Source organism: Thamnophis sirtalis, unplaced genomic scaffold (genome assembly GCF_051295495.1).
Source record: "Thamnophis sirtalis isolate CommonGarterSnake01/CBP01778 unplaced genomic scaffold, rThaSir2_p1.2 scaffold_4, whole genome shotgun sequence".
In the NCBI taxonomy this organism is placed as follows: Eukaryota; Metazoa; Chordata; class Lepidosauria; order Squamata; family Natricidae; genus Thamnophis; species Thamnophis sirtalis.
The window spans coordinates 18,948,676-18,963,016 of NW_028261384.1; the positions used below are offsets into that span (position 1 = coordinate 18,948,676).

At 38.9% G+C, this 14,341-nt stretch overlaps 1 protein-coding gene across 3 annotated transcripts in view; it reads left to right on the forward strand.

Annotated features, from left to right (window-relative positions):
* PARD3 (par-3 family cell polarity regulator) overlaps positions 1-14,341 on the forward strand; it is a 602,045-nt gene that overhangs the window by 289,773 nt on the left and 297,931 nt on the right. For all 3 annotated transcript variants that reach the window (XM_087712541.1, XM_087712540.1, XM_087712538.1), the window contains exon 5: positions 1,421-1,555. In XM_087712541.1, the coding sequence (XP_087568667.1) occupies positions 1,421-1,555 (135 nt within the window). The remainder of the gene's footprint in view (positions 1-1,420; positions 1,556-14,341) is intronic.

The following is a 14,341-nucleotide window of genomic DNA, read 5'->3' on the forward strand; positions in this document are numbered from 1 at the left end:
TGACGGGCTGCCTTTTACCAAAGGCTTTTGGATGTATATGTTAATAGCATAAAGATAAATTTATGGGGTGTCTTCAGTGCCTGTTGTACCCCCTAGTTACATTTTAACATTTTAAAAGTTTAATTCTGTTTTATTTTGATAGACAGATGGGAGCACATGGGCGCATCTTGAGTTTATAATGGCAAACAGAAATTTATAGATATCAGGTGGAACATAAATACTGTTTTCTTAATGTATTCCGCTGCATTTGATTCCAAAGAGAAACAGGTTTAGAATGCTGTACCTGAGATATTCACTAAATAAGCCAAATCCTGTCCCATTCATGTTGGAGGAAGTGTTTAACACACTTCCAGGTTGAAAGGATTAGCTGGTGACATCACCTATGCCCAGGGCACATTTGCGGGTGCTCCCTACATATACCTGTCAAGGAGCTGGAGAGAATTGAGCCGAGGTGGCGCAGTGGTTAGGGTACAGTACTGCAGGCCACTTCAGCTGACTCTGTTCTGCAGTTCAGCGGTTCAAACCTCACCGGCCCAAGGTCGACTCAGCCTTCTATCCTTCCAAGGTGGGTGAAATGAGGACTGTGGGGGCAAGTTGCTGACTCAATTTGCTAAAAAATCTGTAAACCGCTTAGAGAGGGCTGAAAGCCCTATGAAGCGGTATATAAGTCTAATTAATAAATAAATAAAATAAATAAATAAATGATAGGAGGTCACCCCACCACACAGCAGTACTTGGGTGTTGAATGTGGGTTAGCTAACCCCCAACCCAGAATCCTAACCATCGAGAAGCACACATTCCTTGCTTGACTGCTTAATTAACTGGATTCATCTTTGGTTGGTCCTGATGTAACAGTGAGTTTGGGAGTATTCTTTAAGTAGTCCTCTACTTGCAACTATTCATTTAACAACTGTTTGAAGTTACAATAGCATAAAAAAGTGACTCGTCATATGGTCTTGTGTTCAGAATTCAGGTTCTTGGCAACTGGAGTATATTTATGATGGTTTCAGCATCCTGGGATTATCAAATGGCCATGTGCAATCATCTCAGACAGCTTCCAATAAGGATAGCCAAGGGAGGAAAACATATTTACTTACTGAGCATGTGATTCACTTAACAACTGCAGTTATTTGCTTAACCAAAAAGGTCATAAAATGAGGCACAATTCAACAAATAACGGTCCTGCTTAGGAATAGAAATTCTGGTTCTGATTGTAGTTGTAAGTCAACTCCTACAACTCTCTGTAGGAGTTTTTTGAAGTTCTACAGAAGATTTCCAGTGGAAATATTCCAATTGTTTATTGACCAGTCAGTCTTGGAGAGGTATCTTTTCTAGTCTTGCTCTAAGGTTGTTATTCTTAGACAGTGTTTTTTGCTTTGGCTTTATATCATAGGAGTTTCCTCCCTTTGTTTTAAAACAGAAAGATGAAAATTACAGAAGTCTCCCTCGGGACACCAGTACCTGGTCTTCTAACCAATTTCAGCGGGATAATGCTCGATCTTCATTAAGTGCCACTCATCCCATGGTAGATAAATGGCTGGAGAGACAAGAACAGGTAACATATATCTGTTTATGATAATCTAATATGAAATATTAATTTTATATATATTCACAATCATACAGGCATATAGAGGTAGGCAATTTAGTGGACCCTGGGAAGTTATGAATTTTAGTTTCCATTAAGTAAAGGTAAACGTTCCCCTTGCACATATGTGCTAGTGATTCCCGACTAAAGGGTGCGGTGCTCATCTCCATTTCAAAGCTGCAGAGCCAGCGCTGTCCAAAGACGTCTCCGTGGTCATGTGGCCAGCATAACTAAATGCTGAAGGCACATGGAATACTGTTCCTTTCCCACCAAAGTTGGTCCCTATTTTTCTACTTGCATTTTTTTACGTGCTTTCGAACTCGAACTCCATTACACGATGCTAGGGATTTAAACTGCTGAACTGCCAACCTTTTTGATCAACAAACTCAGCGTCTTAGCCACTGAGCCATCGTATCCAATACGGGGTGGGTACCAGCTGGCACTACTGCCAGTTCACTCATGGGCGTGCTGCATACGCATGCACAGTGCAATAAAATTGTTCTATGCATACCTAGAAGCGAAAAACAAGATGGTAGCGTCTATGGCACCACTGGAAAATTGTTTTGGGGGGATGTGGCAGGCCTGGGTCATTGCTGGTTCCTTTGCTGGTTCCTTAAAAACATTTTAACATTTTTCTGCAGTTTTGTTCATTTTGTGTGGAAGTAAAACCCATATAGTATTTCTTAGTCTCATGTTAGTTACTTAAGCTGAAGATTCTAAAGCTATTCTTACAGTTATTATTTTCTTTTTCTTTTGTCATTAAATTACGCGTTTGTTTTTGAAAGCAAGTTGAATCAGAAGTCTTACTGGTGATCTTCTAGAATATGTATTCCATTTACATATTTGAATACATTTCCAATACAGTTATGCCTTTTAGTGTTCTAACCCAAAATTTTAAACAAGACATTTATTTTCAAGAAAGTTACATTACTTTTGAGATAGAAATGATAAAACAAGTCAGAATTTCATTCCACAACTGAATGCCTTTTTCTTTAAGTATTTTTCTATAGTGGTTTAAAAAAAATCTATTATATTTGATGTTAATGAGTTTGCATGTACCTAGAAAGAAAGAATTCTTTGGTGATTTCATATCAGCGGGATAATTAATTAAACTGAAATTGTGTAACAGGGCATGAACAATGGAAACAAATTCTTAATGAGAACAGACTGGAATAAAGTACTGGAGAGGGTGATGAGGTTTTGAACATGAAAAACATAACCATGCTTAAAAATCCTGATCCTGAAGGCTTCTTTTCCCTCTTTCTCTTTTTAAAAGTAGAAAGTATTCAGACATTTAATAATACTTATTTGCTTGCTTTGGGACAAACCACTTGCCGACCCTGCTTAACTGAATTGTACTTTCTTCCATAGTAAAATGATTAAGCCATATGGGGAAATACTTCCCCTGTAACCTTCCATCTTCAGTTCACCTTTCCACATTATGAGTGGAATGTATAATAATAAATTAGGAAGCTCTTCCATTTCATAAAAGAGAATGGGATTTCTAATTAGAAGCCAAATATTTTTTCCTAAATTATCCTTAGGTAGACTGAATCCCATCCCCGAGGAGTCCTGATGGACAAAAATACTATGAAATCATTAGTTGGCATTATTGATTTCAAAGCATGGTTGGATATAAATTCCTGACTTGATAGTTTTGATCTTTGAATATTATAAAGTGTTTCAAGGAAGTAGTTTCAAGAAATGGGGTTAATTGAGGGAAGCAATTCATTCCGCAGAAGTTGAATCTAGGTCAGAATATAGTGAGACCACTATATTGAGGGACATGGTGGCTCAGTGGCTAAGATGCTGAGCTTGTTGATTAAAAAGGTCAGCAGTTCAGTGGTTCGAATCCCTAGCACCGCGTAATGGAGTGAGTTCCCATTACTTGTCCCAGCTTCTGCTAACCTAGCAGTTTGAAAGCATGTAAAAATGCAAGTAGAAAAATAGGAACCACCTTTGGTGGGAAGGTAACAGCGATCCGTGTGCCTTTGGTGTTTAGTCATGCCAGCCACATGACCATGGAGATTTCTTCGGACAACGCTGGCTCTTCAGCTTTGAAACAGAGGTGAGCACCGTCTCCTATAGTTGGGAATGACTAGCACATAGGTGCGAGGGAAACCTTTACCTTTATAGTGGTCTCAATAGCCAAGTGTAATACCTGAATCACTTGACTGACAATATGTTAGACATATCAAGCAGGAATGGGACTTCGTGAGCACTCATACATCAATCTTTAGAAGTGAGAAGGGGCAGATATTTGTCATTGCATCCTTCCTTTCTTGGTGTGTGTGCTGGCTAGCTGACTTTGGCCTTCTTTTGAGGCTGTTTTTGTCCTCCGGAGGCTTCCTTGAAGCCTCCTATGCATGAAAAATTGGCCCTATGGGCAAACAGGAAGTTCAGGAATAGACTTCCAGTTTGGCCATAGGGCCATTTTTCACCCTCTGGAGCCTTCAGGGAAGCCTCCCGAACTTCCAGATTCCCCGTAGGTCTATTTTTTGCCCTCCAGAGCCTTCAGGGAAACTCCTGAGGCCTCTGGAGGGCGTCTGGGGGTGGGAAGGAGGTTGTTTTTGCCTTTCCCAGGCTCTTAGAAAGCCTCTGGAGCCTGGGGAGGGTGAAAAAACCGTGCCAAAAATGGGGGGGAGGTGTTCCTGGTTGCACATACATGCACACAGTGGGGGATCATGTGCATAGCATTATGGGTATGGCATGCTGGCACACGACACCCCCCCACTCCCCCGCTTTTGGCATGGAAGCCAAAAAAGGTTCACCATCACTGTCCTAGACATTCAGGTATATGTGTTGTTGGACACATTATCTGACAGAAGGGATCCTTCAGTCCATTTGTTATGTAAATTGAGATTATTTTGTGCCATATTGTACTGTTTACTATTTAACTTCTCCCTGCAATTTTAAGTTCAGGAGGTAATTTTCATATTGAGTTTTGTTACATTTATGCGTACATCATTATTGTCTGAACATTGCATTAGTACTAAAAGCCAATTAAATCAGTGGTGGGTTACAACCGGTGCCTGCCGGGGGCACCAGGTACCGTTCTGGTACGGTGCTCCAGAGGGCCCACGCTCCTCACTGGTATTTGAAACTTTTGGGGCTTCCGTGCAGGCGCACAGAGTGCACGACACCTATGTGATGCTCTGCCGAGCAGCTGAGGAATTGCGGGCAGTAAATATGCATGTACGACCTGCGCACGTGTGCACATATGCTTTACACGTTCATGTGGCGGGCGCCCGGCCCCATTTCACTGTACTGGTTGCAACGGGATCTGGAATCCACCATTGAACTAAATGTTTAAAGACACCAACAACATCATCATTACATATTTGTCAGAATTTAATTCCATTAAGTTCAGTTCCTAGGATTTAGTTTGGATTGTATACACACACAGAGAGCCTGGGGGGGGGGGGGGAGGATAGAGAAACTCCCAGTGAATAACAGTGAAAATTTGGCTTTAGTGAAGAGTCAGTGAATGTTGTTCAACAATATCCTTAATTACTATAGTGCCCAGCTAATGCATAACTGAAATACATTAGTAGAATTAAAACTTTGTATTTTTATTCCCTTGCTAGGTAATACAGTTAATGAATATAGATCTGACCAAATTAAGATTATTTATTTTAATGCTTTACATCATTGTAAAACTTTTAGCATAGCATGGGCTCTTCAAACTTTAAATAGAAGCAATCCTTGCAGCCACTTCAAAGATTGTGAAGATTAAAAGTTTCAAGTGCATTAAAGCAATTCCCTTAATTGTGTCTGTAGAGGATATTATATCTTCTGCTATAGATTTCTTTATTTACAATTCACAAAGTATTAGTTAGAAGCCCTTTTTGAACTTGGTACTTAGGGACATTTTCGCTGTTGAACTACTTTATAAATAGTTCAAAATATTAGCTCATCATTTGAACCCAAGAAATGGCTAGAGCCTACCAGAGACATTTTCTATTCCTCATCCTTTCATTTTTTGATGAGCTACTTTTAATTTTTTTTTAAAAAAAATGAAATTGATGAAATTCACAGATAGAGGATGTAGTGTTTGTGCTGGGATTTGATGACTTTTACATGGAACTAGAGAAGTTGGGAGTGGATATCAATTATTAGTTGGTTATAGTAATTAGAATTCAAAGATTCGTAATTGATATACCTAAGAATAGGGAGGAAGAGAAGGGCAACCAAGTTACTATTTTGTATTTTTCTCAGAGGCAGCTGTTTAGACAGTGCTGGGGACAACATATTGAATTGGTAGCTCTTTCATCCAGCTACCATTCTGTGAAGAGATAATCATATCCTTGTGGATTTTCTAAATATTTGCAGATTTTCACTGCTTCATGTTATCAGAGCTCTATGCCAGGGAATTGGGCAGCAGGTGTCCCTATGGAATTAGAGAGGCTGACACAAACTTAAGTTCTATATAAATAAATATATTTTATATCTATATATACATCAGACAAGATAGTCAGGCAAACAGGAGGATCATGAGGTAAATTACAGAGCATACAGGGCACCACAGGAAAAAAAGGCAGGGGGAAAAGGGAAAATCCTTCTTCCCAATCACAGTGCAGATTGCCTCAGGTTGGAGCCAGCAATATTCAACCAATCAACCACAACTGTGTGTTCTGGCTCTCTGCACAACCCCACCACAAGCCCTGGTCCAGTGACTAAATTTAAATATCTTAACTAAGTCCTAAAAAAGTGACTTAAAATCTTCACGTGAGATCTCTAAAGTGGGTCCTTTAAAGATTTACGAGATCATCCTCTAATGCCTCTTCCTTCCATGGACTATCTTATAGCAGTCCTAAGAAAAGTTATATTGAAGAAAAACTTCAATATTAAGTATGTTAAGTGGAAAATACAGCTCATCAAGAATTCTTCTACAGTTAGAAAAAGGGAAAATATGTTGTAGAACAACATATTGAAAAACCCAGATATTTATTTTAATGTCTGACAACAACAGAATAGACTGATTTGATGCTCCATGTTTCCTTTGTATAAGAGAAAGAAATCAGGGCACCAAAAATGCTGTCCAATATACCCGCTGGCATTCATTCTTTTCAACATCTACCCATTGATCTGCAATCAGTTTGAAACTTAGTATTTTGTCTGCCAATCTTGAGGTCCTGGGTTATTAGTTCAGAAAGATAGGACTAAAAGCCTTTTGTTCTTCCTGTTGGATATTTCATGTTTCCTTGTTAATTTAGATTTTGACAAGGAGATGGACAAACAGACAGCAGAAATTTCCAATGCAAGGCTGAGAAATATTTGACTAAGGTGGCTTTTATTTATTGTTTTATTTGTTGTTAGTTGCGACCCATTGCAACCCCATGGACAATGTTCCTCCAGGCCTTCCTGTCCTCTACCATCCTCTGAAGCCCATTTAAGCTCATGCCTGCTACTTCGGTGACTCCATCCAGCCACCTCATTCTCTGTCGTCCCCTTCTTCTTTTGCCCTCAATTTTTCCCAACATTAGGATCTTTTCCAGTGAGTCCTTCCTTCTCATTAGGTGGCCAAAATATTTGAGTTTCATCTTCAGAATCTGACTTCCTTCTAAAGAACAGTCATGGTTGATCCCATTTATAGGTGTTGTCTTTCTTTCTGTTTGTACATTTTATTTTTTTACCAGTGTCCTGATTTATAATAGTAGTTATTTATGCTTTTATGAGTCTTTTACAAAGTTACTTTAATATTGTGCCTTTACTTGATCTTTGTCACACACAGAGCAAAGACAGATAAATTTGATAAATGAATGAATAAACACAACAACAAATGAACTAAAACTTAAGAGGCACAAAGATTATCAGACTCTTTTCAACTAAAGGTCCTAAAGGTTGTTCATTCTTTTCCAATATTTATTCATTTACATCCCACCTTTATTATCTTTATAAATGGCTTAAGATGGAAAATATACATAATATTCCTTCCTTCTACTATTTTCCCCACATCAACAGTCCTGTTAGGTGTTTGGGCTGAAAGGAAGAGTGGGTGGCCCAAAGTCACCCACACATCTCATGCCTAAGGTGGAACTAGAATTCCCAGCCCCCGATTTTCTAGGCTAGCACCTTTAACCATTAGATTGAACAGGCTTGACAAACTTTCTTTACAGGTTTTTTTTTTAGTATTCAGATATAAAGCTCAATAATCATATAAACACAGAGTATGTTTGTTTTCCAAAATGACAAAGTGGGCTTTCATCCATGAACTCTTTTTACATCTGACATTTGTTCATGTTAAAAGGGCTGCAAGCCTTCACATTGTGTTGGCAATCATATTAGCATGCAACTGTTCATCTGGAATATTTTTTTTCCCAGAAGGAGGGCTGAATAAAGAATTACATCTCTTTTTTTTGGAGCAAAATGTCATTGGAACAAATCGTAGCATGCACACCAGAGCAGCGTGGCAGCTATTTGGAGTGTAGAAAGTTTGAAAGTCAGTACATATAAAGGAACAATAATCTGCTGGTGGAACATTCTGCTCATTTCATTGAATTTAGTTGTTAGATGTATAATGTCAGGCTCCTCTTGTCAAACATTAGAACTAGAAGCAATGCCAAGAGGCATTCAAGGCTGCAGACCTCTGATAAGCATGCTTATTGCACATACACCCTGCAAGCTGTTGTGAAAACATTCCAATGATTGCTGTGTATCAAATTCAAGCGCTATTTATAGTGAACTCAATGTTCAAAGTGATGTTCCTTCTTTTGCTGACCATATGGTGCAAAGGGCTTAAAATCTCTCACTTTTGGGCAGTTGTTACTATGATAATAGGCTAGACTGCTTGCTTCTAACTTTGCCAGGATTGATGCTCACATATATCTTCCCCTTTTCAACAGAAATTCCAGGCAATGTATGTACCCATAATGATCAAATGGAATATGTTCAACTAACTGTGTCAGTAACCCAACACCTTAAACAGTACACAACATTGTAGCTTTCACATTTAATGAAGCAGCCAGTCTCTTTTTTAAATTCTGGAATCCTGTTTGTCTTTATACCACATACTTCATCAGAAAGTCAGAGCACTTATCAGATCCATGAAAGATGATCATCTTTGACTTCAAGCTTGTCATCTATAAAGACAAAGGTTGAAAGGACGAAAATTGGAATGATTTTTTTTTTAAAAAAAATCCATATTCTTAAAGGGTGCACTGTGGGGCAGTTGAACTGTATAGGAAATGGCAAAGAGAGAGGGTACCACGTAATGATGTCAGTGACCACTTGCATTTGATGTAGCCTGAACTTCACTTGTATGTTGAAATAGACAATTCTTAAAAGTGGCTGAAATCATTTTCAGAATGACTTCACCTGAAATCTGATGGTTTCTTGTCACTTCTGCTACAATAGATAATGCTTGGGGTTGTCACAGATCATCTCTTTCAACAGATTGTCCCTTTGCTCATTCTTACAGGGCAGTGGTTAAAAGGAGCAATTAATTAAGACAGATGCTTTTTCTCCTTCCTTCCTTCCTTCCTTCCTTCCTTCCTTCCTTCCTTCCTTCCTTCCTTCCTTCCTTCCTTCCTTCCTTCCTTCCTTCCTTCCTTCCTTCCTAGTCATTTGCCCTCAATAAACGAAGGCCTGGCCATTTCTATCACTTTATTCATCGTGGTTAAATATATTATTCTCATTATCCGCTTCCAGAATCACATCCATCTATATTCACATTGCAACTGCATTCCTCAAAGTATTTAAATAGCCATGTGTATTGACAAACAAGGGACAGCTTCTTTTTCTGTTTTTCTTGTGGTTGTTAGTTTTCACCGGCACCACCACAGAAAATGAGCCAAACACAGTTTGGAGAAACCTTTGAAGGGACTACAACTTTGTAGTTGCTTTAATTTTCTGAGGAGGAGTGATTTATTGATAGTAATATGCTTTGCTAAAACCCTGTTTCGAATGATTTGCATAGCCGGATATATGGATGAATGGACAGACAGACAGACTGTTATACACTGAATCTGAATTTTGAGGCAGAAACAGGAAATATCTACCATGTTCTTCTTTCTCTCATAGACCAGGCCAAACTGATCTCTTTCCAGGAGCCATTTTGTTTTCAGTTGCGGTACAGCTGCTCTAATGGCTGTAGAGTTGCAGGTTGATATATTTCTAAGAATGTCTGCATTTTGGAAAATGCCTCCTCTGTGACCAGTTTCTTTACTGCTATTCTTGCCTTTATTTTGAGTGTGACATTTCAGACAGAATAAATAGAATATTCTGTTTTTCCCGTTACATTTTCTTGGAATCACAGAGAGCATCTTGCTTTTGACAATCTGTGGTTCTCTACAAACTATAATAATTTTCTAGTCTAGGTCCTCCTTGCTGCAGCCCGCTGGTGGCCAGTGGTGCTGGCAGCAGAGTTGGACAGTGAGGAGGTTGGGGACGAACATGTGCCAGTCCTGAAGGCTGAGGGAAGCTCAGGCGAGGGCTCTGCATCAGAGGCAGAGAGGGAGCTAGACAGCAGTGAGGCAGAGGAACATCTGGAGCCTATTCCCAGTGTGTGCATGTGCCGAGCTGACAGAATTATGAACAACTAAGAAAGCACAGTCGACTTAAGAGAAAAGCCACACCTTGGAAGTGATTCCCATAGGAAACCAAAGAGAAAGAAATGGGGAGTGGGCTTTTGCAGGAAACAATTCATTAATTCGGTCATGTCAAGAGTGGAAAGTTCTGTTTTTAACTATAAGAGACTCTGTGCTAAATTTGGCTTTGTCCTGCATTTGGAAACTAGTTATTTGGCAGCACTCCAAATGAGATAAGGTGCATGTGGATAAACATTCGTCTGAAAGACTGTTCGCTGAGCCTTGCTGACTGTGAATGAAATGAATTCACAGATGTAAATAAAACAGGTTTTGTTGGGACCAAGGCTGCTTCTTGCTTTCTAAGGAAGTCTGGGTCAGAATACAGAATTAATTTAAAGGGTAAAGATCAATAAGCACTAAAAATTGAAAGAGCAATGAGAAAAGAGACTGATTTGCACTTCATTTCATTTTAAAGAGATATTTACATCTGGCCAAATAAACAAGTGAAACTGTGAAATTATACAGTCAATTTATCCAAAAGGTTCATGTACCCTTTTAAGAATATGTTTTCCTGGGTAACTGAGCCCACAGCAAGTCTGTTACCCTACACGGGAATTTCACTTTATCTTACATGTTTTTCCTATTTTGAAATAAGACTTTTGTAATGCTTTGAAGTTTTTAATAACAATATTGTTCCAAACCAGAGTAAATGCATTGTTTGAAATAATCAGTTTTTCCAACTGTATTAGTTGAAAGTAGCTTTAAAGAATAAAAGAAAAATGCTGATTTTCTATCTTTAAATCAATATGGCCTATTTAAAAAAACTTTTCAAAAAAGAAAGAAAATCAGCATCATAAAGGATAAATTCTTGGAGTGAAACAGGAATTGTACATAGCAGTGACGTGTGGTGAGGTTTATGGCTGGTGCGGCTTTTGGCCGCTATCAAGAAAGATGCTTTTGGCCTCTTTTACTTACAATTACTTACAAATTACAATAATTTTGAATTCCTCCCCCCTCCCTCAACCCACATACCTTTTCCAGCTGTTTCACAGAGGATTTCAACTCTCCTCTTGTCTGCCATAATGAAAATGTAAAAAATGTAAAAAGAAAAAGGCAAGAGTTGCTGAAGTAAGGCTGGATTAGCTGCTGCCAGAGTCTCCAATGGATGACTCTGCTTAACTGTTTTTAAAAAGCGCCCTCTGCAGGAGGAGGCGAGAGAACCATGTGCCTCCTCTACATAAGGAATTTTTCGCCTTTTAACCCTTGCTTAACTCTGCTCAAGTGATCATAAAGATAGACTAAAGCAGGGACATGCTTCTCTCGCCTCTTCCTGCAGAGGGCACTTTTTAAAGAGTCTTTTTTAAACAGTTAAACACTAAGCAGAGTCACCCACTGTGACTCTGGCAGCAACTACCTCAGCCTTTTTCCTTTTAATTTTCTTTTCTTTTCATGATGACAGTGGTGTGACACTGCCTCCCCTGCCTCCCCTGACTGCACGTCACTGGTACATAGATAGGTCTAATATAGTGGGTTTCCTACTCTTGCTCCAATTGTTTCTTATTTCTACCTACAGACAGTGAAAATAATGGTAATGTTGCTATATGATAATGTTAAACTGGATGTTGTCAAGAATACACTATATTTTTGAAACTCTGAATACAATTCCATAACTGTGTTTTAATTGTTGTTTTATCTGTAGTTAGTGATTGTGGCCAGAATTGCAAGGATCTGTTTTATGTTCAATAAAAGGCTTAAATAGAACCATTACTACATGTATTTTTTTAATGGACTACAGGAGTTCCAGATGCCATATCTTTCAGAAAGATTTTTATTTGAAGAATGCTTTTGCCATATGGCAGCAAATTTCTAATGTAATAATGGAGTAAGTTCAAAATTATTTTGGATGAACTGAACTACACACACTGTTTCTTGGATTTTGGCTATTGTTTGTAAGAATCACAGTCTTGACATGAAGTTGGAAGAAGACATACTGATTGACTATAGTCAGAAAGTGATTAATTTGCGTCTGTAAAACTTTGAATGATCCATGTTTAACCTTAGTGATGTATTTTGACTATAATAGAAAGTGAAATATACTGCATTCAAGAATCTGTGACAAAATTACAGCTAATGGATTTAAATGATTCTATTCTATATATATGTTTTATCCTTATCCATTATGATTCCTGCTTGAAAATATTGAGTTGTTCTTGGCTTCTTTATATAGCCTAACATTACATGTCCATTGATGCTCCAGTATTGGCACTGCATACCCCCACTAATCTGCCAGGGGAACCAGAGGAAGCTCTGAAGTTGGAGGACAGGATGGCGGACCTCACCCTCCAAAGGGGGCATCAAGCAGCTGCCTGGGTGATGAAGGCAGCCACCACTGCCTCCTTCTTCAACCGGTCTTTCTTATTCTGGCTAAAGGAGCTGCAGCAACGAACCCCCATCACCGAAGTCAGAGCACACCCTGACATCAACAAACTGGTGGCAGCCATCCAATTTTTGGCGGATGCCACCTTGTCCACAGCCAGGTTTGCCTCCAGGGCAATCGCTTCAACCATTGCATCTCATAGGTTGCTGTGGCTGAGAAAGTGGCAGGCGGATGTACGTCACAAGTGGCACCTGGCATCAGCTCCTTTCACAGGAGATGCCCGTTTGTCTAGAAGTTTTGAAAGTATTAACTTTTTAGTTCCTTAATGTTGGTTATATTAGTTGGGGTGAATTATACAACATCTGGATGGTAAAGTTACTTGCCCTTGATTTAGCCTATAGATAAAGTGAATTAAGAAACATATAGAAAGGACAGGATCATTTGGAAAGGAGAAGCAGCCATTCTAAATATGTGACTGTAAAATAAATGAAAGAATTAATATGATGTTTGGGTGGTTCTTAAATTTCAGGCTAATCATAATATAAGAAATTTAATAATATTTAGGAAATAATTCCCTATTAGCTACGTCTCTTGGGAATGACTCCAGCATATTCAGTTACATCATTATTAGTCAGAAAACATACAAATGGTTGGAAATATTCAGAAGGAAGAAGAAATCACACTAGTTTTTGTTAAAAATTACTTGCTTTTTCTTAGAAAAGCTCATTTTTTAAAAAGAAAAGAACTCTTTAGGTACACTTTCTACCTTCCACTGTAGATTAACATTTTCCTATTTTTATAATATACCCTGAAGCCAATAATGGAAAATATTTGTAGTTCAGAGTTGATACAGAGAAACTGACCATTCTAGACCAAGCCAAGTCCAAAAATACTAGAGAATTTCTAGAAGCTTGGCAGCTTCTCAAATTAGCCATCAATAGACACATTGTCAAAATCAATACCTACGTATTGTGCAAAAGAGACAATAAACAAGCTAAAAAGGGAACAAAACGAACAAAAGTACTCCCCATCAGCAATCAACATCCAGATGTGGATTAATCCAAGATTAAAATCAGACCAACAAACAAGAAGTAAGCAATACCCCAACCAAGGAGCTGTCAAACAAGCTAACCATAAACTGTCCAACCAAAGAACCTCCAAAACTGATAGGGCAAACCATTAGAATATAAACAGAAAACCAACTCTGCTCCTTACTAGCATTGATGCTGTTACCTAGTTGGGCAGTGGTGGGATCCTGTCAGTTTAACAACCAGTTCGGTGATCACGTGATCACATGCACAGTTTTATCAAAACTTACCTTCCACATTACTTCTTGGGGAGTAACACAGCTGAGGCGTGGCAATCCGCTCTTCTATGCTAATCAGCTGATAGGATATAGGCTAGTAAAGTTCAGGGGCGAGCGGGCAGACACACCTGATTGTCTTAGAGAGCGGATTCGCTCTCAGCTGATGGGAGGAGTTATCGGTTCTCCTGAACTGGTCTGAACCGACTGAATCCTACCCCTGTAGTTGGGTAATAAAATGTCTGCAAGAAAATAACCAAGCTTGGAGAGCACTCCATATCTGAAGTAGGACTCCATATCTGAAGTACAGGAACTGAGAGTGCTGATCTTGGAGGTAGGGGATACAAATATATGAAGAAAATTTAGATTTCTTGCTTTCAACGGATAATCTGTAGACATAGTGGAGCTCTCAACATTATGAACCAGTCTGTAGAAAAACCTATTAGGAATTCTGGAACTTGAAAGTCATCAGGAGGGTGCCTGATTAAGAATGTTCCTTTAAAAGATAGACAGCTATCTGAAGCGGCTTGTGATTATCAGCACCAAGC